The sequence below is a fragment of the Blennius ocellaris genome, assembly GCF_963422515.1.
Source record: "Blennius ocellaris genome assembly, chromosome: 16".
Classification (NCBI taxonomy): Eukaryota; Metazoa; Chordata; class Actinopteri; order Blenniiformes; family Blenniidae; genus Blennius; species Blennius ocellaris.
In genome coordinates this window covers 10086316-10113039 of record NC_137665.1, presented here as the reverse complement: position 1 = coordinate 10113039, position 26724 = coordinate 10086316, and the positions used below count along the sequence as shown (strand labels likewise).

The window sequence follows — 26724 nt, the reverse complement described above, 5'->3', positions numbered from 1 at the left end:
ATGAAGGAACAAAGTAGAATGTTGATGACTGGACTCTCAATTATCAAGCAAAAATATTCAAAAGTGTTGTGATGAGAGCTGAAGTTCTTTTTTTTTTATTTTTAATAATTCATATATTTATTTTTACGATTCAGATGGCGAGCCTCATACTGCCCCCAAGTGGAGAAAAACAAAAATAAACCTTTACGATTGCATGCTCCGCTGGTGATGGGATATGAAGGGGAATAAATATGGATGAAAACACTATTTTCAGTGACCAGAAAAAGAGAAAAAAACACGAGACTAATAAGAACACACACTACATACATATTCAGCAAATACTTCATATATATGTTGTTATAAAGTGTATTTAAAAAGAAACAAACAAAAAAACAACAACACACAGACAGACAGAACCATCATCATCAATATTGATTAAACTTTCCACGAAGGCTTCAAGTAGAACTGACAATTACAGCAATCCTTTGAGAAGATTGTTGGTCATCCAGATCATTGTGTCCTCGATTTTTGTTGCAAAAGAAAATGCATCTCAGTTCAGTTTATACGATGTTTTCACTTTAGAATGCAAAAACGGCATACGGTTGCAAAGAACGTGGCTGGATATCCACATTGAAAATTTTGATTTGCAAATTGTCTTGTTGTGCAAATAGCATAATTTTAAATATTCTTATAAATTCACGGAATGCAACACAAAATGCAGTTGCAGTTAGAAAAAAAGGGCTTTGCCTTTTATTGTAATCCCAGAATTGTAAATTATGTGTCCATATGAACAGAGATATTTGTGACAGATATGTCTAATTTTTTCGTTTAACCACGGTTTTAATTGAATCAAGTTGACTTTAAATTTGACTTTTGAATTGCTCATCACTAACTACACACATACACCTCAAATCCACTAGGTGGTAGGCTTTCATTGGTCATTCCAATGGGGTTGCACTTGCAACAAATAATGCCACCCAGTTAAGTATGCGTATTTTCTTTGAATTTCGGGTTTCGCTGTCTATTTTCACTCTTTTACTCTCACATTTTCAAGTAAACTGTTAACATAATCCCACACATCCTTTTTGCTAAAATATTCCGATAGACCTCCCCACCCCCACCCCAGGGATTAATAAAGTATATCTACTCTAAAATACGTGCATTTGGCAGTATATGTTTTAAAAACACCACTAAAAGTTGAGACGATAATATTTTTTCTTTTGAAAAAAAGCGCAATACGGATGTAGTTTACACCATTCAGAATAATATGTTGTGAAAAAAAAGTTTGATTGAAAATTCCCGACCGCCCTGGCTGGGTGGTGCTTCGGCTAAGAAGACGTCATTGATGCAGCGAGCAGTTCAAATCTGCTCCCAAGCCGCCCCCCACGGACAGCCCCATACACCAAACCGAGCGTACCAAGCGAGCTCCGGGACGAGCGTGGTGACGTCATGTCTTTGTGTTGTCAAATCACGGTTGACGCTGGGCGGGCATTGTGAAGCTGTGGCTGAGTGTTAGCAGGCTAACTAGAGAAAGAAAGCTAACTAATCGTGAGAGTGGAAGTGGAGCTAACGTTCAAGGGAAAAGACAACTGTCCAAACAGCTTAGGGGGACTGAAATCTAACAGGAGTGATAAGTCTGTTAGGTGACTATATGAACAGATTTAGACCGTGTTTGTCAGATGCCCGAGGAGCATTTTTGGATACTACATCGGTTGTCCCATTTCCAAACGGAAACCATTTCTGGACAGACAGTTCGTGCTAGCTAGCCTAGCTAAGTGAATAATCCAGGAGACTTTTCATTGTCACCTTTTGAAAAAACAACAACAACAACAAAACAAACTGAATGTTTTGTCTGTCATGAGTCCGGCCGGGTGCTCCCATGTGAACGGTTATAAGGTGGATAATTGGAAACAAAACCTCCGAGTCATATACCAATGCTTTGTTTGGAGTGGTACTGCTGAGACCAGGAGACGCAAGGTAAAAACACAGGAACTGCAACGTTAGCTTCACACACTGAAAAAAAGTAGGATGTCTTTTTTTTTGTTTTTTGTTTTTTTTTAATATGTGGCACAGACACATACGTAACCGATATGTCTCACATGAAGCACAATCACTGAACGTATTTTTTGAAGAGAATTCCGCTCTTTGTGAAACAGTTTCCAGCACCACGGGTTAGCCTGCTAGGTCTTCACCGGCAAGTTAGCTCAGAAAGGCTGCGCTTGTTCAACGGCAACACTTGATTGATCGACTAAAGCTACGACTATTCAAGCTTTTTGTCTCGATGATCTAGCGTTAGAGTTCTTGAACTTTAGATTGTTTTTATTTGTTTTGTTTTTTTTAAGGAGAGTTTTAGCCACAGGCTAACGTTGCCATACCATACCAAATGGACCCATTGTTTGTCTCCACACATTAGCATTTCTCTCTAACATCCCAGGTCACTGTTGTTTCATCAGTTTGATGGCCGGGGCTTGACTTGATTGTCTTTTTGGGGTTCATCCCACATCTGCTCTCCCCAGTTTGATTATATCTGGATTGTGTTGCAGCACCCCCCCCCCCCCCCCCCCGTTTTTTTATTTTTTATTTTCTCTGATTTGTATTCTGATGTGCAACATTGAGAACAAGTTTAAAGTTGCCCTTTTTTCTGAACGTCCTACGTTTTTATGTCGTTGTGGTAAAATAGGTGCTTCAGAGTGATGCAGCATGGACAGAGCTGGTGAGTTGATGCTTATCCTACTCCTCATCTTCACTGACATAATGCAGGTAGTTCTGATGAATAAGAGCTGGCTTGCTTTCTCTCTCTCTCTCCTCCTGCTCACCCACCCGCCTCAATGCCTCTTCATTTAATGGACTGAATATTAGATGTAAAACAAAGTGGCTGGGGGGGTCGTCCCCCATTCTCCTGTGTTGCACTATTCGAGGCAGATGGATAGGTTTAGTTCAGGTACATTGCGAGTTTGCCAAGGTAAATGGCAATCTATATTTCAACCCGACGTGAGACACGGCAGCTATTTTATTAGCGACTCATGGTTTCGTGGTTATGTTTAGCTTTCGCTTTCTCACACCACCTGACAATATTGCAGCCAACAGGAGCTCAGTCTGTCAGTCTTAATGGGAAAAAAAAAAAACACATGTTAGAGGTGCTTTGATTTGTTTATTTATTAACTTGCAATGTTCTCGCCAAACCCCTCGCTGTGATGAGCAAATCTGTCTCCTTCCTGACTTATTGGACAAACATAGCAGTGTCATTTTCAAAAGCGTCTCATGAACATTCTTGCCAAAATGTCCCCAAAAATCAAAAATAAGTACTTCCATAATCGGCCACAGCTACAAATGAAATCTGGAAATACTCTTCATGTCTCTGTGTTTTTATGGTAAAGTTTGTACTGAAACATCATGGTTCCACATATTAATCCTGTGAGCACTTATAGTCATCGTGGACAGACTTATTTTTTTTTTCAGTTGTTTGATTTTTACATTTTATCTGAAATTTTGATCATGGCCACTGAATGATGATGTTTTTAAATACAATGCCAGCTCTTGCTGCCTTTTTATCTATACAAATCTATGCCAAACAAAAGATAGAGAACATGTGTCGCAGCATTAAAGAGAAAAGAGAAGTGCTTCTCCTTTGTTAAGTTCATAACTGAAGCTTTCCCCAAACATGAAAATCGCCCCTACAAAGTCGCCATGTTTCATTCCTAAAGACATCTGTAAAGGGACCAGTTTAACAACTAGCACTCAAAGTCAGGATTAGCTAAGATGGATCATCCTTTTAGCTTTGCAAGTTGTGTAACAGCTGTCTAACATCTTTTGATGGAGGCACAGGTGACTGATAATGAAGATGACGGCGGTTTGCTGGCGTGTTCTCCATATTGCCTTTCTGCAGTCCAGGCTAAATAGATTTTAGCAGGACTATTGTGCCTCATTTGCTCCTCAGTGTAAAATAATGTGACATGCAGGGGAGCTGTGGTGCTGCTCTGCTGCTACACAGGCAGCGTGTGCTCATGAGGTGAGCTGAGGAACTCGTATTGCTTGTTCAGCCTTCAGTTATGAAACACCAGCAACATGGAGTTTGGGACTCTTTAATATGGTGAAATACATTTATGGGGCTGGCATCTGTCCTCGCTTTGTTTGTGACAAGATGACTGGCATTGAGGGGAAAGTCTGAATGGCTGATTGGACAGCACTTCACCACTGCACTGCTTGGTCCATATTCAGCAGTGGCATTGGCGAGTACACAGCAAATGAAAAGACCCTCTTTTATGCTTTGTTTGGAGTCGAGTCGTTGTCGTTCACTGACTCGCCTTAATTAGCTGGTGCCTTGTATCCCCAATTGCGCTTGTTCACCTCCTGTTTGTTTGTTTTTTTTTCCTCCCCTCATTTTTCCTTTTCCTTTTCTGCAGCCTGTCCTCATCAGCCTTCCTGCAGGCTCTCATCTTATCCACCTGAGGCTAGAATCAATTCTCAGCTGATGTGCGGGAACATAGGTGGAAATGCTGTCTGTCACATGCTCTGCACGCACAGGCAGAAGCTCAGACGGGCAGCGACTTCTCGACAAGTGTGACTTAAAATCCACTGTATCTCATTTTAGTTGATCCATAAGAATATTAAGTGCTGCAGAGCTGACAGATTTTTGTAAGCCAACCCAGAAGTTGGCAACAGTCTGGTCCCTCCCAAAAAAGCCAGGAGGATTTTTCTGTTGCGTTTTGGATGAACATGAGTTTGTTTTATGTACGAAAACTGTTCAGTCAGAGGGAAGAAAAACCCAACACAAAAACAAACAATCATAGCTTGAAGCCCCCTTCATGATTTTTCCACCTTGCTCACTAATATCAGAGTGAAATGAACCAGCTGTTTTAGAGCAGTCTTTCTTCATCGCAAAATCACACAAATACTATAAGATGATCAATCCTATACTGTGAGTTAGAATAGGCTGCACTTGCACGTATAAACACGAAGAAGCAAAAGCTGACTTGTCCATTATGACGTACTGTCTTCCACAGTCTGTGACATTTTTATTATTGTGCTACGAGTTAGTAACTGCTATCTTTTAGACACTAAAGGCTTGAAACTAATGCATTTACTGGCGTACGACAGGGTGCACAATAAAAACAAAAACGTAATCCGTTAGAGATACATTTTATTTAACTCGCAGAGGCAGAAGAAAGAATCAAAAGTAATAAAAGCTAAAACCTATTCCACCATTAATTATAATTCTTGTTGCACTTTACTAGTTGGAATACCTTATTTACTGAGAATTCAAATGCAAGTTGCCTTGACATTATGTTCGTTGACGTGCATTAATTAATGATTTGACTGAGTATTTTATTTTTTGATATGCTTTTGCATAAAAATGTTTATTCTCCTCAATAGCGGAGCAAAACTATATATGAATCATTCCATATTCATTTGTGATGGCAGTACATCTCAGTTAAACTCATATTGTGCGGTTTATTGCAGCTGCTTCTGGAAGTGAGATACCACAATAAGTAAACCTTCAGCTTCTGGCTTGCTGGTAATGAGGATTCAATTCAGACAGATTCGGATTATCAGATTTTCTATCATGTTTATCTACTTGATTATTATTTGTTCTGGTCAAAGGAGCTCCAGGCCATCAGCATTCATTAAAAGGTGTCGATTGGTTGTGCCAGATCACCGAGGAGCTCATCCACCATGTATGGAAACACAACCTGAGCGACTTATGCCTTTGATAAGTGAAGGGCGGGTCACGCATGCACACTCGATGATGTTCATGTGAGAGATTTTCCTGTTTCCTTTTTCATACCTGCCCTTGTTTTAAGCAACTGAATTTGATTTCTTTACATTGAATTAAACTTTAACTGCCCAACTCCAGTCATATTCATAATTCATGAATTTGTGAATAGCTGTGATGTTGGATGGCAATGGTGAATATTCATGAAGGGTCTGTCTGTTTATTTGAGGGTTGTTCCATCGAGCAGAATGGACTCCATTTACTATTTCAGTGTACTAAAACCCTTCCATCATGAAGAACTGTATCATGCAGTAAAACCTGAGCTTGTTACCTGAAGCTGTGTGGAAGGCTGGGTGGGTGAGGATGGCGACCTGTCCAGCTATAGCTGCCTTGAAGAATTTGCTTTCAGTCTGATTAAAGGAGTCGGGGTCATGATTAGAGTGGAATGAACTTGACTTTTATATTCTCATTTCAATAAATCATGTATGATCGGGTGAGGCGTAGCCCCATTCTTTCCCACTCGCACAAACCCCATTTTACTTGTGATGAGGGGAGATGAAAAAGAATGCGCTACATGAAGCTGGGAATTTCATTGGTAGAAAAATGGGATACATGTTGTCAAAAAATGATGCATCTGCATTGCTCCCCCCCCGAAACCCTTTTCTCCCCCAATTCACACACACGCATGCACTCACTCAGATGTAATGAAGCTCAGCCCCTCCCAAAGAGCAGTTGAATCCTGAGCTACGAGCGGATCTCGTTGTCAGATCTGCCTCCATCACATCACAGGCCCCGCTCCCTGACTCATCAGCATACGTTTGTAGCACCAGGATCTATTCCTACAGACTCTTCATATCTCTGGCTCCTTCCTCTCCTGCGCTCACTCCTACGCTGCTGCTTCCTCCATTTTCTTGCTCTCAGTATTTTTTTCCAATTTTAAACCCTTTTCATTTTAATTCTTGTCAACCAATTGATCAAAGTAGTGTGTAAAAAAAACTAAAGCGTGTGTTATTTTTCTTATTGGTGGTTCATCTGACACATGAGATTTTCTTACACGTAGATTCCTTTTTCGTATGGTTTACATCAGAAACTGGCTATTCTCTAAATTCCCCCTTTTAACTTCCCATCCTCTCCTCTTTTTTTTTCCCCCTCATCCCACACGCTGTTAGAAAACATTCTGTGGCTTTGGCGATGCTGGTTTCTGGCCCTCATCCAGGCCCATTTCTTCCAAGTCTGGCTCCCCGTTACTCCTTCGGCCTTGTCTAATGTGGCTTTCAGTCACTGCGGCTGTGGCTCAGTGATTCAGACTAAACAAAGGGCAGAAGGTCTGTGAAACTCCTCCCAGAGTAATCGTGAGCCTGGTGTGTCACCTTGTGGTGTCCCTTTCGTATGATTTTTGCCTCCAAATTTCTCAGCCGCAGGAAATTCTACCCAGCAGCTTATTGCGGAGTGATGGACTTTCCATCTTTTCTCTACTGCATCACTAAATTTGCTTTGTTTTGTGGATATAAAAGTGTGATATAAACCAGACTGTTTGCTCATGGGTTGTTTGCTGTATAAGGCTGGGAATTGGACTGTATAATGTACAACGGCTGGGGAGAGGAGACGTGCAAAAACACGTAGAAACAAGTAGAAGCTCTCATCTTTTTATTGATTTGTCGTTCATCTTGGAAGCTTTTACTTTGGGGTTTTGCTTTGCTGAATAAGAGCGTGACTGTGTTTGGAGTCCTCACCTCTCTCAGCTCATTGAAAACGCTACCTCGATCAATTCCCTCCTCCATTGTCCATATCTTCTTTGCCCCACTTCAGCAAGTAAACATGCTTCTCATTCGACAGTCTTTGGAAAGACATCACGGCCACAATAACATGCTGGTCATGGCCCGATCCAGCCAATGAGGCGGCGGTCCAGCCCTCCCTTCAAACCACCATCTGGCTAATGATCTGTCAGTCATTCTCTTACCGCAGACCAAGCCCAGAACTTTGAGGCAATCAATCTCTTTTAGTGTGGACACACTATTGTTAAATCCTTGCATCCAAAGGGCAGCTTTTCTTGGGCAGTCTGCTTGGAAAACCTCGTCAGTCTTTGTGAGAGCGATGGAGATTGTGGCACTGCATCTTTAACGACAATCTCTTTGTTTTGTTTGCTTTGTAAAATCCCCACATTTTTGTATGAATGCCACATCGCATCTGCTCAGTAGATTTTAGTATCGGTAATATTAAATTGTGGCCGTGGGGGTTAACAAAGAATTATACATAATCTAATGAGATCTGACTCTTTGGAAGGACATTCAGAAGCTGTGTGTAGTGGATGGTCGTCACATGAGCTGTCCCCACGGGTCATGTGTATGAGTAGATTAAATGTGGGTTTCTTTGGCGGAGCAGCATGGTTGTGGGCATATGGTTGCTGCAAGGTTTGACAAATGATCTCACAGCCTTATGTTCACCATGAGCATAGACTGATAACCATCTGTGCAGACAAATGCAGCTATGTGTGTTTGTTTAGAGTTTGTTGTTACCCTGCTCAGCCTGATGAACTGAATGAAGGTTAGCTTGACACTATGAGGCTTTCTCTTAAGGTTCACAATTACCTTTTGAGGCATTGTGGCTCCTCCCCAAGCCTGTGTGTTTTGCAGTGTATCCTCACAAGGCTCTCTGAATAAAACAAATTCAAGGCCAGGTTGTGGCATAAACCAGCCTATGTTGGTTTTATTTCTGTTCCTGGAGATGTCACGAAGCTCGACTCCACGGGTTGGGGCTTAGGCTTTAACTATAATGTCCTTATAGCAGTGTGTGACAGTATGAGGCTAAACTAGACACACCAGAAATCCCCCATGTCTCCTGCAACTTTGCATGAGGTGGAAATACATTGTTAGGTAGAAAACCACACACCATGTCATCATCGACAGTGTGGAGGAGATGTGAAGACCTGATGAAGGACAGATATGAATAAGACAGTAGAATGCCTTTCAGTTTGCGTCCCTCTCCAGGGCAGCTTCTCAGAGTTTACGCTCAGGAGGTTGTGTGTGTGTGTGTGTGTGTGTGTGTGTGTGTGTGTGTGTGTGTGTGTGTGTGTGTGTGTGTGTGTGTGTGTGTGTGTGTGTGTGTGTGTGTGTGTGTGTGTGTGTGTGTGTGTGTGTGTGTGTGTGTGTGTGTGTGTGTGTGTGTGTGTGTGTGTGTGTGTGTGTGTGTGTGTGTGGGGGGGGGGGGGGGGGGGGGGGGGTGACAACATCATCCTGCCAAAGCACTGACAGGCTGCAGCCCCACAGGGTCAGTCAGCAGCATGGCTCTGGAGCATCAGCAGCAGTTTTCCTTCGAGCCATCTCCGGCTTGTTGTTATCAAAAATAGAATCCAAGAGGACTGTGTCTGTATGTCTCAATCTTGTGAGTGTAAATTTGGTTCGAGGGAAATTCTGCATGTGCTTTTAGGCATACTTAGTGAAAGTATTATTTGTTTTGTTGATATAAGAGTGTGTGTGTGTGTGTGTGTGTGCGTGTGCGTGTGCGTGTGCGCGCGCGCGCGTGCGCGTGTTGAGGAGCAGGCATGGGCTTATGTGCATCAAGCAGCATGGTGAGTCACAGTTCTCATCTTGCTGGGCTCTCTGCTCCATATTGACTCTTCCCCCTCCCCTCCGCGCTCGCTGCTTTGCAGCAGCCGGAGCGTGCTCAGTGGAGCCAGACGTTTGTCCACATCATAATTGTCTTTGCCATTCTCTCTCATCAGTCACAGCTCATCACATTACTGCTTATGTTTGAATATATGAATGTATTAACCTAAATGCTGAAGGGAGAATAATGTCGGCAGATTGGAAGTCTGAACGTGGAGAAAACAAAGCGTGAGGTTTAGATATCGCTACAACGTTGGAAGCGGATCATTGTTAGCTCGCGGCTTCAATAGACTCATAAAGGGTTAATCGCTATCTACCTGTCACGTTAACGATGCATTTGAGACCTAATCTTTCAGCCGTTGCCATTCAGAATCAGCTGTCCAATCAATCAACAGCTCTGTACCTTAATGGGTCTTCCCCCTGCACACAGAGTGCCGTCCAACTGGCCTGAGAGAGCACATCCCAGATGGGAGATGCAGCCTAGCGCAGCATGAACATGAGCTGGCTACCTGTCTAACACTTGTTTCAGTCATTTGAGCCATTGGTTGATCAATAGCTGATCTAATACAACACCGCCCAGGGTGCTGTGAGATGCAGCACTGCTGACAATGAGGAACGGGCTGCCTGTGAATCATGGGGTGGGGGTTGTATTAATTTTGTTTGGCCCAGTAAAGTGGCATTGTAGTTCTTGAGGGTGAAGTAGAGGGCAAGGCGTGGCACAGGGAATGTTCTTGTTTTTGGCTTAGTGAATGGATCACAAACTGAGGATGTCTCATTGTGGAGTTTTGGAAGTACTGTAGACCTTCTGTCCGCCACCCACCATTTGCCCCTTTTGGAAAATCTCCCCTCTCCGATGTGGTGCTTCCCCCCCTTCTCTGACACACCAATTCAGAGCTTGATCGCCAGCACAGCAGACCAGTGTGAATGAAAACAGAGCTTAGTGTCTGCGCCCCCGAGTATCCCCTCGACTGCAATGTCATCACAATCCAGCCCATGCCAGCTAATGCTCAGCCACAACACAGACCTGACGGGGAGTGGTGCTGCCGCGCTCTGTGGTGCTGCAGGGTAACATGGATTTTCTCTGCTGTCTCACCTGACCTGCGTATCACATGACACCAGCCAGTGACTGAGTGAAAATTGAATAGTTTCTGTCTTATTTCATTTTTCTTTTTTTCTTTTTTGGGTGTTCCCAACAATGGAGCTCTGCATGGACTTGTTATTTCAATCTTGCACCCACTCCCACAGCTTTATTTGACCGTTACCACCCACTCTCTGCTGGAGTGAGACGAGATTCAGGTCTCCATGCAACCGTTTTCTTTTCTTTTTTTCTTTGAAAATCACTCTGCCCTCTCCTGCAGGGGAAGTTCAGCAGCACCGTTGGTATCATTGTCAGTAGGTCTAAATATGGCGCAGCCATGGGGGAGAACGCTTTCTTATCTTTCCAACATATTTTAACAAAATATTGCAACATATTCTCCTTGACAGGATAAATAGCTGCAGCAAAACTGTTTGGTAACAACATACAGTAAATATTTATACAATGCTAAAACCATTATTCAAATAATTGCCTGACTGTAAACATGTGTTGGAGGATGAACTGACAGTTTTCCATTCACTTTTGTAATTTAAACAGTGTCATTAATATTACTAAGAAGGGATGCCTTTATTGGCTGTATTATAATAAAATTCCATTGTTGAGTATTTCGTGTCATCCAACAATAGAGACGCGAAACTGAGTGGCACAACTCTCTTTTTATTTCTGTCAAACAATAAACTCAGGTTACACTATTGTGTCTCTCGTCAGAAGTTGGCAATAAGCAGACAATAGCGTATAAAGTGCAGCCGAGTTCACATCCAGTAACTTAAGTCATTTAGGGGTGTGAGAGTCTAATCTCACAAACGACTTTCACACATTGTACCAGAAAGTGTGAACTAGTAAAAAGTTCCAGTCGATGTTTGTTTGTTTTTGTTTTTCCCCTTTTCCCACCATATTGGATCTATACCTGCTTCACGGCTCCTCTGTGTTAGTGGGCGAGTCATTGCGGCAGGGCTGCACCTTGAAAGATTAGATTGCTCTCTATCCTCGCCCTCGTCTCTGATTTAATTTCTCCCTTTCAAAGCAGGCATACAGATGACTTTCTGCTACACTTTAATCGTCTTGAAAAAAAGAAAAAAAAAAGTAATTCACCTCTAAAAGGTTGGTGTTATAATTGATTTTGGTGTATGGATTCTTCAATGCTGCTTTGGATAAACGCCAACTCAAAATGTAGAACAGTGCCATTTAAAATGACCTGGCTTTAATTGAATTTATGCAACTTCCTTTAATTCACTATTATTCCACATACTGGACAAAACTTTAAAATTGGTGTTAAGTGTACCTCGTTTGCTAATGATGCTATGTCTCACCGATAGTTTTAGAAATGGAATTGAGCAAGAAATTGCAGCTATCTTTGATCGTAGCTCAAAATCTGTGGGATTATATTGTACAGTGAAAGGGGTTTCTGGATGGCCATTGTCGTGCAAACAGCCTGAGATCATTTTCTAGCACTTGTCAGAAATGTTTCTCCATTACAGAGTGGCGACTACTTCAAGCTACAACAATAGAGATGCAACATGAGAATCAAAGCAACTTAAATCAAATGAATACTTTGCAGATTCCCAAGGAGAAAGGATGCTCATATCTGCCCATAATCCCCGTGTAATTCCTCTCCGAGCCTCTCATCTGTACATGAAGGCTCCTAGACATGCTTGATTCTTGATTCGCATTACTGTACATGATGACCTTCTTATTCTCACATCCAATTCAGCGCTGACTCCACTTCGTACATCGTGCCCAGTAAAAACACATAAAACTGCCAAAAGTCTGTACAAACTTTTAGGTCCTGGGGTACATAAATGGGCTTATATGTGGAAAGTGTGTTAATGTTTGTTTGTAGAATTAGCAATGATATCTTCCAGTTTCTCTGGTCACCTCTGAGTCTTGTCATCAAACCAATCACTCACTCACACTCACTGCTGTCTGTGTGTGTTTCACACAGACTCTGCTTGGCTCCTCCAGTGTGCCTGCCAAGCATTAAATCCCATCATGCCCCGAATGTGTTGGAGAGCCAAAGATTTGCTGGGGAAATATGTTGTTATTCAGCTGCATTCGAGTTGTCAACAGGACCCGTAATCTTTAGTGTGACTTCTTCCCAGGTTTATTCAAGAACCCTGTCCTCTGAAATGTTTGCGTGATGCCCTGAAAGATGGAAATCTAATTCAGCTGGCACTGAGTATTACACTGTACTTGCGCTACTCTACTCTGGTGACCACTTTTCTTACAATGTGTTTTCTCTCCCCCCCCAACCCCTGTTTGGCTCTGTATTTCTAGGCCAAGTCGTGTATCTGTCACATGTGTGGCGCCCACCTCAACCGGCTCCACTCTTGTCTCTACTGCGTCTTTTTCGGCTGTTTTACGAAGAAACACATTCACGAGCACGCGAAAAACAAGAGACACAATCTAGGTAAGCCACCTATTTCGAAAGGTTTTTTTTTTCCTCATACTTTTGGTGGAGATGGTGTTAGTGTCTCCTTTTTCATAAGGTGATCAGGTGTTAACTATACAATGCCTATTGTGTTCTTTAAATAGTGTTAATCAACATTTAGAACTCATTCTCCAGATGTTTGACATATTGAAAAGTTTTAATAACAGAAATAAATTATCCTACTTTGAACATAATACATGTGGTTTTTATTCAATAACTGTCATGTTTAGTACACAATGTGCATTTCTGTTGCAAGCAAATCAAGAAACTATCCAAACAATATCTTTAGAAAAATGTTTCCTGCCTCAGCATTCCTGTTAATTGCATATGATAATAATAAATGCATGTATCTATCATTGTTTGAAGTTTTGACCTTGTGAGTTTGAGGGATCCAGGTTCGTATCCTGGCTGTGGTAGGAAGCACCTCGGGGGTAAAAAGTCCAGCCAACAGGTGCAATGACAGGCGACACCTGTAAAAGGGAGGAGCTGATAACACACTTCCTTGATTAATGTGAATAGAACCCTGTTACATCACCGGTTCATGTGTTTGAATTGTTGTTGGTTCCCATCCTAACAAGCTATTATGGTCTCAAGGTGATTTCTTGAATAAACATAGCTTGACTAACAAAGTACATTTTGACAACTTCCTTCTCTGAGCATTTTTTCAGAAGCGAATTTCCCTCTCACTGTGACTTGTTAGTATTATAATGGGAATTCCCCAGCCTAACCCCTCCAGGATGTAGCAGTGGATTGGTAGTTTTTTTTTTTTTTTTTTTTTAAACTAATCCGCAGCTACAGAGGAAGTCTGGAGTCATTCTTACATGGTAATGATGCAAAATAAGACAGTGGCACTAATGAACAAGATTGTGATATTACCCTGATGAGGACAACTAAATATGGAAACCCTGGACGCAGTAGTGTGGCTTGGTCGTCTTAATGGCTTTAATTAATTAAAATGTATTTCAACAGTTTGGTTACACACACGCACACTTACACACAGAGTGCGGGGCTGCAGTGTTAATTAGCTTTGAGCTTTCCACAGGAGCTTCCCTGACACGAGCACTCTGTTCAAGTCTAATCAAATTAATACAAACTCCCCTGTCTGAGAGACAGAAAGCTCCCATTACAGGGCTCCCTTCACATCTTTTTCACTTCCTGTCCTGAGCAGGCATCCTCGCTCTCAGGACTCCTTTCATTTCGTCCTCTCATCCCATTTTCTGTCTGCCTCATTGTTTGGCCCCTTTTCTAGCTTCCCTTTTTCCTTCTCAAGTCATCGTCATTTCTTTCTTTGCTCTTGCCCTGAAGAAGACTAAGATTAATTCCTTCCCATCATGTGCGTAGTACTTGCAGTTTATATCTTCTGCCCTATGCCTCCGGTTGTGTCGATCACGGTCTTTTTCAAGTATTTTTGTAATCCACTATATATTTATGTATTTACCTTGGGCCATCAGAAATTACAAGTAAATGACACTCATGATAAATAACATTATAACTGAATGAGTATAACAGTACCCATTATTGAACATTTTGAACACTGACGGAGTTTGATAAGGATTAAATTGACTTGGTCTCCAAATTGGTGTGTATAAAAACAACAAAACGCGACGCTGTGGCTACGAGCTACCATGTACCAGTCAGATTTTCTACATGACCTGCTCGCTTTTCGAGTGTGGGTAGCGCCAAAAACGGAGGGAAAAAAATGTCCGGTTAAGCTAAAAATAGGTTGTCACGGCAACAGAGCAGAGGTATTGTTGCTGTGGAGTTTGAGAATAGAAGAAGGTGGGCTGCATTAGAGGGAATGTGGGGGTGGGGGTGTAAAAACACACCTATACTGTCACATTTCATGTGATTGTCTAACACGAGGAGATGGTCACGTCACGCAATGAGTAAATGTTCTGGGGACACTCTTATCCTGAACAGGCTGGTCGCGCCAAGTGACGTTGGCCAGTAAAGTGAAGCCTAATGTGGATTACTGTGCTGGAAAAAAATCCATTTGTAAATTTAGTACAATCTCTTTCTACCTCCTTCTCTTTTCTGTTTCCAGCAATAGACTTATTATACGGTGGAATATATTGTTTTGTGTGTCAAGACTACATATACGACAAAGACATGGAGCAGATTGCCAAAGAGGAGCAGAGGAAAGCCTGGAAATTGCAAGGTAGAGCTTTCTGTTTTCTGAGAAATCCAAGAGGATTCTGAAGCAGGGCCACCTGGTGTCTCATTATTGTCATTTGTGCGTGTTTTTTTTTTTCTTTTTCATTTACAGGCATTGGGGAGAAATACACAACATGGGAGCCAACCAAGAGGGAGCTAGAGTTATTACGACACAATCCAAAGCGAAGGAAAATCACTACAAACTGTACCATAGGTGGGCTGTTTACAGTTCATGTCTATAATCAGCTCAGCTCTTTGTCTTCAATGTGTGTGTGTGTGTGTGTGTGTGTGTGTGTGTGTGTGTGTGTGTGTGTGTGTGTGTGTGTGTGTGTGTGTGTGTGTGTGTGTGTGTGTGTGTGTGTGTGTGTGTGTGTGTGTGTGTGTGTGTGTGTGTGTGTGTGTGTGTGTGTGTGTGTGTGTCTGTGTCTGTGTGTACATGTGCCTAAGGGGCAGATGTTCTTGGGGTCACTCATGCATTTAAGCGGGATACCCAAGGTTAACAGGAGCGGGCACCCCCACAGGCGAAGTGAGAGGCAGAACACAGTGTTCCCGCTCAGATACATGCACACCACAATGGGCCTGAATTTGTCTGTCAGTCTTCCACAAATTTTTCCCCTCTGTTCTATTTCTCCTCTGTTATCCGTCGCTTTGTTTTCCTCCTGCTCTCTTTATTGTGTCTCTAATTTTGCCCGTGTACCGAGTCACCCTTTCTCTCTGCATCCTGTGTCCCGCCGTCCCTCACTCCTTTGTATCTCCTCAAACTTGGTCAGTCGCCATGATCGGCCATTGGACTGTGTTTTCATGTGAATGTGTGCACTCCAGGGCCAGTCTGAGGTATTTAAGCTCTTGCTGAGCGCTCTCTTCCAGAACCAAACCTTGCTCAATTGGATTAGACCCAAGACCTCGCTGCGTCTCACCTGTTCCACCGGGCCGACGGCGGAAGGCTTTTACTTTCTGGCTCGAAACGAAGTCATCCACAGCTTTGCTATTCTTACAGGGATCCACGCAGTTACGCTGGCAGCCTTGACCCAACACAATACTGTTGACTTTGCAGCTCCAAAAAGATTAAAATAGTTGTTTTATTTTTATTCTAATGTATCTTTCCCTTTTATATTTTATAAATATTTATGCATTATTTTTAGCCACAGAGTTTTCTGTAGTGTCTATTAAAATCACACCACACCATATGCTAAAAAAACAACCTCAGAACCAAGCATTTGAAAGAAAGAAAAAAAAAAAACAGTAAAAAGGGCACATTTAAAACACAGCCCAGTCTCATCAAGCTGAAGCAAATTCATTAATACTTTGATTGATCCGTTTGCTGTAGTTACTGAGACCATTCTTCAATAATACCACAAATCAAAGAACATATCTGAACAAATGCTGATTCTTTGTGTCCAGGTGAATTCCTAATGTTTGATGGTTTAATCTCTGGTGAGCCGTAGATCAGGACAACTGTATAAAACCATTCCCAAAGCTTTGAGGGTTTGAGGAGCACAGCGGTTCCATAATTGACAGCTTCACGAGTCCTCTGATAATACAATCATCCCTGCAGCATTCCATCAATCAAAGCCTGGTAGTAAATGAAATAGATGGATGGCTTTGTCAAGTAAAAGACATATAACAGCCCACATGGGGTTGACCAATCATCTTTAAGACCTTGGGAACATGAGGTCAAATATTTTATTGACTGTTGGATGAACAAAAGTATTTTTGCAAACTTCCAGCACTGCTTTCCTCCCAGCTCATTCAGTTGGTGAGACGCCTGAGAACCAGTTTTCAAAGATGCTTTTTGTCCTTGCCAATAACACTATAGAGGACCGGACTGGAAGATGCAATAAAACGCTGGAAACCAGCTGTGCAAAAGTGTGCAAACTCACCAAAAACCTGGCAGAATGAATGTAAATGTATTTATAGATTTTGGAATCCATTGTACAAGCATTGATAAACACAGTCACAACTCTGTTTTCAGTATTTTGTCAACTATCTAATTGTAAATGTCAAACTTTCATTCCCAATAATAACAAGTACTAAAGAAATGTGCTTCATATTTGTCTTAAAGTGGACTGCACAGTGCACAATGGGTGGCATTCTAGCCGAAAAGTGGGGAAATCCCTGGTTTAAATTTGTGCTTGAGGGCCTTTCTGTGTGGAGTTTCATGTTCCTACTATACTCTGGTTTCTTCCTACTTTTTACAAACGTGTTGGTGACTTGCCAGGAGATGTGAATGTGAATGTTTGTCTCTGTGTATTTTCCTTGTGGATGGTAACGATACATTATGTCTTAAACTGATTGATCTGTCATCATTATATCAAATGTGAGGCTCTTTTGGCTTCCTGTCCTTAGAAATGTTTTGTTCGACTCCAATGTGGAAATAACCCACAGGGAATTCTTCATTCCAGGAGACAGAATGTGATCAGGATGTTGATGTGGATGTCGAAAAATCCGAATGAGAATCACCCGCACCATTTCCATGGTCTCACACTTGTCTTTTTCTCCTTCTTCACTGCAGGTTTACGAGGGTTGATAAACCTGGGCAACACATGTTTCATGAACTGTATCGTTCAGGCTCTAACACACACACCACTGCTACGGGACTTCTTTCTTTCGGACAGACACAAGTGCGAGATGCAATCAAACTCCTGTCTGGTGTGTGAGATGTCTCAGCTCTTTCAGGAGGTACGATGTCCAGGTTCCACGGTTTTTTCTTTGATCACTGGATCATCGAATCCCTAAAAGAAAAAAAACTGAATTTTGATTGTTTGTATAACAAGCATGCAATATAAAATGTTTTCTCAGAGAGTAACCCGCCGCAGAAGGCTGAGTCACTGTTGCGCTCTTTTGTTCAGTCCAGAGAGAGAGGCAGAGGGGAGGGAGAAGTCTTGCATGTGAGGAATGTCTCGAGCGAAATGAATAAACACAATGCAGAAACTCTACCTTTACTGAAGCTGATCACTTGGTGCCGATTATGTCGCAGAACCATTTATAGTCTCTCCCACTTCCATGCTACAAAAGTCCGTTGTTTGTTAACAAACTCATCAAGTGAAAGTGTTATGTAATGGCTGCCTGGTCGGCTCCCACACTGCCTCGCTTTCTTCTTCCACCCTCTCATGTCTCGGTATATATGAGTCCACAGATGGCAACAGTGTTATAATGTTTAATGAGTTGAGTCATCCCCCACTCCCCACCCAGTGCTCCCAACACACACACACACACACACACAGATATGCAGAGCCCTGTCCGGTCTCAATTGGCTGAAGTGTTCTGCCACATAACACATGGCGAAAGTAATGGCTCACCTCTATCACCCAAGGAGGCAGGCATTGATTGAGTATTCAGCTCGCTCTGAGAGAGAAGATTAAGGGTCATTCGTACAAGAAAAATCAATGAAGATTTCTAACACACAGGGCTATCATGCCTATCATTCTTCTTTTACACGGTCACATCTTGTGGGTAACTGAATCCCGCTGCCCTCGCATGAGTTTTGGGATTAAAGTGAGACTTCTTGTGTTAAAATATTTTGTTTGGCAGCCACATTCAAACTGCCAAAAATGGAAGCGTTACACAGAAGAGTCTGTAAGATTAAAAAAGAGAGAGAGAAGTCAGCCTGGCATGTTTTTCCCCACGCGACTCAATCTGCCTTCAGAGAGAAGTGAAGAGCAAAGCAAGGTGAGAGTGTTGAGGAATGAGCGCAACTCTCCGGCATTAATGAGCTGTAGTTGAAACTCTGCTGTACTGTTTGTACGCAGCCAGCTCCTGCTTTCTGCTCAACTCTCTCCTCCTCTCTCTTTTACCTGCATTCTTTGACCCTGACCTGGATTGTCATTCACTCCTATTCCCATGGAACACTGTCTCTGCCATACATAAAGAGATGGATGAGTTTTCCTCATACCCTCCCCTCTGTTCAGCCATTCAGTTGAGTTGCTTTGCACCAGCCCCCCCCCCCCCCCCCCCCCAGATTTGTTGTCAATTGAGTTCCTGCTATTCACTAGTGTGTTGTAATTAATTAATTAATCTCTGAACACATACTCAGACCATCAAATCTAACTTGTGTGATCCAATGCTAAGTTATACTTTACAATGATAGGAATAGCTAACATTGCAAGATCTGTAAAACAAGGTGCTTTTTTTTTTTATTGTTGACGGTGCACATGTTGAAATGTATTATTTATGACCAGGAGGGATTTAGCATTATCACGGGTTAAAAAAGAAAGAAAGATAAAACAATGCAGCCAGTGCCGGAACAAATACAATAATCATCTTTCTTCCTTTTCTTCTCTGCCGCCGCCTCCATCTTCCTTCTCACTTCTCAGTTCTACTCGGGTCACCGTTCGCCTCACATTCCCTTCCGGCTGCTGCACCTGGTGTGGACTCACGCACGTCACCTAGCAGGCTACGAGCAGCAGGATGCCCACGAGTTCCTCATTGCAGCATTGGATGTACTACACAGGCACTGCAAAGGAGACACGATCAGTAAGCTCCTTTTCAATCCTCACAGGCACTTCAACAATGTACGCTACATTTTCCTTACACAAGTATAGTTTGATTCATTACCTGTGCGTGTCGGGGAGAATATTAAGAAAGAAAAGCTTTTGTAGGACTCAACCACCTAATCTGTTTTAGCTGATTTGAAGAATTAAAACCCGATATCTGTACAAAGAGCAATGCCTTGTTTCATTGGCCTTATATGAAGAGGCTGACAGTAGTGTGTATTAAGGGGACAGCAAGGAAGCAGTGTGAGGAATGTCAATAGGCCCTGCAGCAATGCAACGACAGTCTGACTCACCCTCAGTCTCAATGGTAAGGCTTGCTGTGATTGGCTGGAGAGAATCCAAAGACTTGTGAAAAGCAGACGGTCACTGCTGCAGGTGAATGGTAAAGTGAGAAAGAGGGCCAGGCAGTCTTTTAGAGGTGCCAAAGAGGACTCTGCTACCTGCGATGTGTGTATGCTTTACAATTTGTATCCTCTGTGCTCCTGCAGGAGACGACAATGGGAAGAAGGCCAACAATCCAAACCACTGTAATTGCATCATTGACCAAATCTTCACTGGAGGCCTCCAATCAGACGTTACTTGTCAAGTTTGCCAGTAAGTTTAGGTCTTCTGTATTTTGCGTATTTAATTTCATTGAAGGTGGATGTAGTGGGACACAATCCACCACCCCCTGCCGTCCATTTGTTCTGCTGAAGAAAAACACCTAAACCCTTCTCTTCAGGACAACATTTACTTATTCTTCCACCTGTTTCTGCTCCCCTCTAATGGCACACTAACCTCACACTACTGGGCGGCTAGATATGGACACCACCCAACCTCTCATAGTTGTTGCACTCATGGTTGTGTCTTCTTCACTGCTCTCGTTCGAAGGCCCGAGTCCCTGCAGAGCAGCTTTAATGGGGGTTGTCTAGACAGCAGCACAATCCAAGCGTTTCCTGCCTGCCCTCTAGAGCTGTCCTGTCACATTAACACGAGCACGCTGCACTGAACCGCAAAGTACCTCGCCCAACAGAGCAGGCAGGCCAAACATGGCTCTCTGCAACATTACCTGCCTCCCCAGTAAAGGTGGAGACCGCTGATGGAGAGTTGGTTCTTGGTAAATCATTATGAGCATAAATCGAACCCCTTAAAAACCATTTAACTGTCTTGTTGAGCGCAGATCACCAGTGGATAAACCCTTAAATAATGAAATGCATTACCAAAGGCTTTCCAATATATGTGCTGATATTAACAGTGTCGTATTACTGCAGGGTTACTTCTCACCATTACCATGAATACATTGATTTTTGCCCTTGCAGCCTCCCACTGGTTCCTCTGGGGTATTACAACTCCATGACTCATCTAATCAACAGTGATAATGTATGACAGCCCATCCCTGTGCACTTATATTTATGTAAACCCTCTGCATTCTCTACTGGAGGCCTCCGTTGTGCTCAGGCTACAGTCCATCACAGTCATTGGGCTGTAATAATACAAATTCCCTATGCAAAGCCAATTTTCTCTGATGTAACACTCCATTGAATTGCAAATGGACCTGGAACAACAGTGTGGATATTATGCACAGGCACACATTCATCTCCCAGCAGGCTTAAACAAAAACATGATCAGAATCTGTAGTGGCTGTGCCAATTTCAGCCTATGCATTACCATCTATGTCATCATCCTTTCCTCATGAGCTGTTGCAAGTGACACGCAAACCCACTCAAATCTACACACTGTTAATTAAACATCATAACTGGCCTCCCTGCTTTTGTTGTGTGTTTTCTTAGCGGGGTTTCCACAACAATAGATCCATTCTGGGACATCAGTCTGGACCTGCCCGGATCCTCCACGCCCTTCTGGCCCCTCAGTCCTGGAGGGGATGGCAGCACGGTCAATGGAGAGAGCCACCTGTCAGGATCCACCACGCTCACAGACTGCCTGCGCAGGTACAGCAAAACCTCTCGGTTGTAGAATGTTGTTCACTCAATCTAGCTTCCTGCGTAATGCCACAGAGATCTGTTGCCATGGTTGAGTAGTGCTACAACCTTTCTCTGTGGATGATAACACTGATTGTTGGTGCCATTAGAGAAGTTGTGTCTGGCATTTTTAAAGGCAATGCGGCTTTACAACATCACCTGTTTCCCTCAGTAGTTGTCAAACAAATCCAATTCATCCCTTCACGTGTACAATGGGTCAAATATGGTGTCTACCGAGGCACAACGACCTTGTTATGCCTGCTTCTCATCTTCTCCCATCGTCAGGTTGACAGCGCAGGTGTGACCTCTCATATCTCCTCCACTGACTCTTCATTCTTGCAATTTCTTTTCCACCACTCCTCATCTTATTTCAGCCCCCTTCCACCTAATTCGTTTTTCCCCTGTGAACCTTCTCTCTCTACCTCTCACATTTGCCTCATCCTTCCCCTCTTTTTTTCCCCCTCTCACCTCCTTTTCCTGCTGACATTTTTTTTTTACTGCAGCTCTTCACACACCCCTAGTTGCTGCAGCGAAGCTCTTAAAGGTACAGAGCTGGTTGGTGCAGTTGCCATGGCGATAGAGGCGTTGGCAGTACCAGCACGGCGTTGGGTTGTGTGAATTGACACAGAGAGTGGCTGCACCGAAGCCCTGCAGGCAGGCTTTATTATTCAGGCCTTCAGATATTGACATTTGATGAAAACCAACACGCACCGAACAGAAGCAGCTTTGTTCCTCACAGTTTGCACCTTCTGTCTATTTCTCCAGGCCAAGTGTCATCTACTTTTACACATCTTCCTCTCTCCTCCTCTTGATCCATTTCCCCGCTGCAGATTTACGCGACCTGAGCATCTAGGAAGCAGTGCCAAAATCAAGTGTGGCGGTTGCCATAGTTACCAGGAGTCCACCAAACAGCTGACAATGAAGAAGCTCCCCATCGTAGCATGTTTCCATCTCAAAGTGAGTCAGCCTGCGACAATGTGTTGCCAATTATCACTGGGTGCCTTTTCTCTCACTGTCTGACAGTTGTATTCTTTAAGTCCAATTTTGCTTGACCTCCATTCCAAACAGCAAATATCTCTCCGGGTTCTGATATGTGAATAAATTAACACCGCGTCTTTAAACCAGATGCATTGCCAGTGAGAATTGGTTGTATTGTATAGGAATAATGTCTTTTGATATCTGTATACAATAGCCTGATGTAAGAGGCAGTTGTTGAGTTTCACTCCTGATGCAAGAGTTAGCTACTGCACTTTACCAAGATATTTAAACAAAACGCATTCATTTGATGGATATTTGTCCAGTCGGCATGTAAAAAAAAAAAATCCATTTTATTCCACTGTGCCCACCTGTCATAGTTTGCTCTACATAAACCTCATCAGTAGGACTGTCAGGTGGCTAAACTAATCGTTCAATTTTGGTTTGCACTCATCACAAGAATGTAAATGACTCTAAATTGGAACCAGGTGTGAATGTGAGTGTTTGCCCTGTGTTTGGACCGGTGACCTGTCACCCTGCCTCCGCTCACTGTCATCTGGGATCTACTCCAGCTCACGACTCAAAAAAACTGGACGGGTGGATGGCTTATAGTTACATGCTTGTGGCGTGTGATTTGTTTTGCTCCCGTGTGTGCGCAGTGTTACATTTCACAGAGGAAGAGTTAAGATTTTGCAGTGACTTTAGCTGTCTGGTGCACTGCCTGTGCGTAGGTGTGTTCATAATTCGGTTTAGTTGTCGGTGCATTACCTCCCGCCGTGGTGCACTTCCACGCAGCGTCCCCGTACATGCGTGACTGTAGTGAGTCACACAGTTCCCCACTGTCCATGTTTTATTTATATTACACCACCGGAGCCCTATAATGTATTTATGATATTCATGGGAAGAGGCAGCAGAAAGATTGTCTTGGATAAATCCCAACCTTTTATTATCTAGTTATGAATGTGTTGCCGTGTGACAGCCCAAGTGGGAAAACCCCGCGCCTTTACATTTCACTTGCAGTTATTCTTAGTTTGTTGTAATCATCACGCCTGTTTCTAAATATTTCTTCTCCCACCCAACCCCACCCTCCCTGCCACCCTCGCCCAACCTTTCTTATCTTTCTCTGCCCCTTCCCCCCCATTCTCCTCTCATCTCCAGCGGTTTGAGCACTCTGCAAAACTGCGGAGGAAGATTACTACATATGTTTCCTTCCCTCTAGAGTTGGATATGACGCCCTTCATGGCATCCAGGTGAGAATCCACTCAAGTTTTTTTTTTGTTGTTTTTTTATGTAGTATGTTTAAGATTTTCCCACTGTATAGTGGCGGCTTCTATGTTTGCCTACAAATGGTAAACAAACATCCACATCTGTGCCAAAGCAGCTTTATGTGTCAGTAGAACATGCAGCAGCAGTTTTGTCCCACCCCTGGATGGAGCATCCATTCAGCCTCAAGACTGGAAAATAATTAGCAACAAGGCAGAAAAGTGATCTGCATCTGCAGATTGTGTGATTCTGCCCCCTAGTGGACCTGTATGTCACTGTAACATGTTTACCCTGACATGTGACATTAAAAATGAATGTGCCTTCTACTTCTTTGTCTTCTACAGTAAAGAGAGCAGAATGAACGGACAGTATCAACAGTCGGTCGATGTATTAAACAACGACAATAAGTGAGTACTGCGCTCCCGACGCACAGATCACAGCAAACGCCTCACTCTCAACAGTAACAAAGCATTGTGGGAGAAAGCACAGCAGCACATGCTAATGACCCGAAGCACCCGGCTGTGACTTCCACTAATTAAATAAGTTTGAAGCCTATTAAAATTGGCTTAGGTCTCTTCATCCATGGCATTTACAATAACTTTCATTTTCCAAGACATTTACTGGGAATTTACAGTCTTATTGTAGAAATTCACAACTCAAAGTTTCTTTCTTCCGGACCCTCAAGCGTGAAAACAACTTCAAGGCTAAAGTAATGTGATTTGAGAGTATAATAGAGCTTTGTTGGATTTGAATGTTCAACTCACAGGGAAGACGTTCATCTCAAGTGTCTTTTATTTCAGGTATTCCTTGTTTGCGGTGGTCAACCATCAAGGCACATTAGAAAGTGGCCACTACACCAGCTTCATCCGCCAGCACAAAGACCAGTGGTTCAAATGCGATGACGCCATTATTACCAAGGCCAGCATTAAGGATGTACTCGACAGTGAAGGGTAAGAAGGAAAGCCACACACATTGGCACGGCTGCCTGCTGTACGACACGAAATCTCAACCCAAATGTGTCTTTTTCTTCCCAGGTATCTCTTATTCTACCATAAACAGTTCCTCGAGTACGAGTAGTTTCCGTGTCCACTGAACATGAAGAACCACTGCTTGTAATGAGAGAGTTCAATGGACTGGGGCAGGATGAAACGCAAACACACAAACCTACCTGAAACTTTTTGACTACCAGTCTACTCTTCTGGCTCAAGAGGAACAAAAAAAAAACAAACAAAAAAAACAGAAAGACGTGTAAAATCATGCAACCTTTCAAAAGAGAGAAGAAAAAAACCCCGCACTGAGCTACTTCTTGGCATCTACTTGATAAAACTGAATGAAGAGGAGAGGAGGAGGAAGAGTCGGGCTTGGGCAGAGAGGAGAGGCCTCCCACACCCCTCGCTCTGTCTCCGTTCCCCTTCCTGCTGCTGGGGCAGAGTCTGAGCGTGACTGACGTGCTGATTGGGCACATCTGGATTTTTCTGACAGTATTCTGACCTCCCTAACAAACACAACCCATCTCTCTCCCATGGTGCTCTCATTTCAACTGACCAAGCATTTAACTTAGTCATGATGGAGGACAGTATGTTGTCATATGCATATAGGACTGAAAGCAAAAAAAAAAAAAAAAAAAGAATAATAATAAATTTATATATATATATCTGAATCAGTGTATTATGAACTTCGCAAGAACATTTTTAAAGTATGGTTATAATTCTTATCATTTGTGAATTTAGTTATGAAATACTGTATGAATCTAGTAAACATCTATTTTTTAAGAGCAAAGCAAACATGGGAGAGCCTTTGCCAGCTGCTGGGGAAGCGCTGCCATGGAAACGAAACAGATTTGGACCTGAGTGTTCTCATGTTTATTATTTACTGTGTTGATTGTTTCATTTTTACGTCTGGTTGAGGGCAGGGAATATCTATTTTTTTAGCAACTCATTGAATCTTGAGTTTTTTTTTGTTTACTGTTCTTTTCAGTGTTTTTGTTTTTGTTTTTTTTTATTTTCAGTACAGCCGTTGTCCCTCGCTGTCCTCGTACTGGAAATGTCTTTGGACGTATTATACTTTCATTCTTGTGGAATCGTTGGTATAATGATGGTGATGATTAATTGGCTCACCTTTTTGCTGTTTATAAATTGTATGTTGAATGTGAGCTTTTGGGTTTTGTATGGCATTCTTAAGAGAAGACTCGGTAAACCAAGTCCAGATCAGGTCCCATCACGTGCGAGGGCGACGTGTCCTCTCCCAAGTGAAACACCTTGAATGTTGCGTGCAAACGAAAGTTCCATTTAAGAATGCTGCATGCGACGGGGCGCTCATGATCTTCTAGCTAATATGTGAAAATCTGCCCTCAGTAATGGTCAGAGTCTTGCTGTCCATCTTGATTTTTTTATTTTATTTTATTTTATTTTTTTTGCCCCGTTAGTCGTGGTGGCGCGAAAGCAGTGGTGCGAGATTTATGGAGGGTAAAACACATTGCACATATATTGGCACTATGCGACCACAGCCTGGCTCTGAATCCATCAGTGTTAATCTTCTCCATGGCAACTGTGGCTGGTGTAGACCAGTGTGGATTGTAGTACGTCTTGCCTCTGCAGTGCAGTAAAACTAGTACTCTATTCAATCAGTATGCTGTCAGGTCAGACTTTAGATAATGCACATACATGTCAGGGTTACTGATTGTGTCTTCATAAACATTAAAGAATAAGAATATCCCCTCATGGAAGAATAAAAAAAAAAAAAAGAAAAGAGGGCCCTAATCTATCACCGAGCAATGCCACTTAAAAAAAAAAAAACAGAGAAAAAGATTCCCTGTTTGCTGCTCTGTGATCAAACACAAACATGCATATCCTTTGGTCTGCTGCGGAGCAGTGTGAGGGTTAATGGTGGATTTCCGAACGACGAATCCAAGACTTGTGGAAAGGGGTCACACTATGGTTTTGATGCATCCTGCAGCAGTTGAGGCCACATTCAGGGACACAGCTGAAACGAGAAAAAAAAAAAAGGAAGAGGAGAGCTTCATTATCCGTTTCAGTGATTAAACTCAGAACAAAACTGGAA

At 42.7% G+C, this 26724-nt stretch overlaps 1 protein-coding gene across 2 annotated transcripts; it reads left to right on the top strand.

The window, feature by feature from the left end:
* The first annotated feature begins 1544 nt into the window (after positions 1-1544).
* On the top strand, positions 1545-26724 carry LOC308140969 (ubiquitin carboxyl-terminal hydrolase 22). 2 transcript variants are annotated; one of them, XM_080510950.1, is made up of 14 exons: positions 1545-1956; positions 2660-2692; positions 12668-12800; positions 14866-14979; positions 15088-15189; positions 17488-17654; positions 19289-19448; positions 19957-20062; positions 21238-21396; positions 22257-22383; positions 23560-23651; positions 24009-24071; positions 24465-24614; positions 24699-26724. In XM_080510950.1, the coding sequence occupies exons 1-14, from the start codon at positions 1837-1839 to the stop codon at positions 24739-24741; spliced, it is 1569 nt and encodes a 522-aa protein (XP_080367076.1). In that variant the 5' UTR covers positions 1545-1836; the 3' UTR covers positions 24742-26724. The 2 variants fall into 2 exon arrangements, with proteins under 2 accessions (XP_080367076.1, XP_080367077.1); XM_080510951.1 differs by lacking the exon at positions 2660-2692.

Bases quoted from the DNA above. Each gene is read 5' to 3' on its own strand.
- LOC308140969 (XM_080510950.1), top strand. From the start codon at position 1,837: ATGAGTCCGGCCGGGTGCTCCCATGTGAACGGTTATAAGGTGGATAAT. The intron at 15,190-17,487 runs GTGGGCTGTTTA...TCTTCACTGCAG, and splicing joins CACTACAAACTGTACCATAG to GTTTACGAGGGTTGATAAAC. The intron at 24,615-24,698 runs GTAAGAAGGAAA...TTTTCTTCCCAG, and splicing joins GATGTACTCGACAGTGAAGG to GTATCTCTTATTCTACCATA.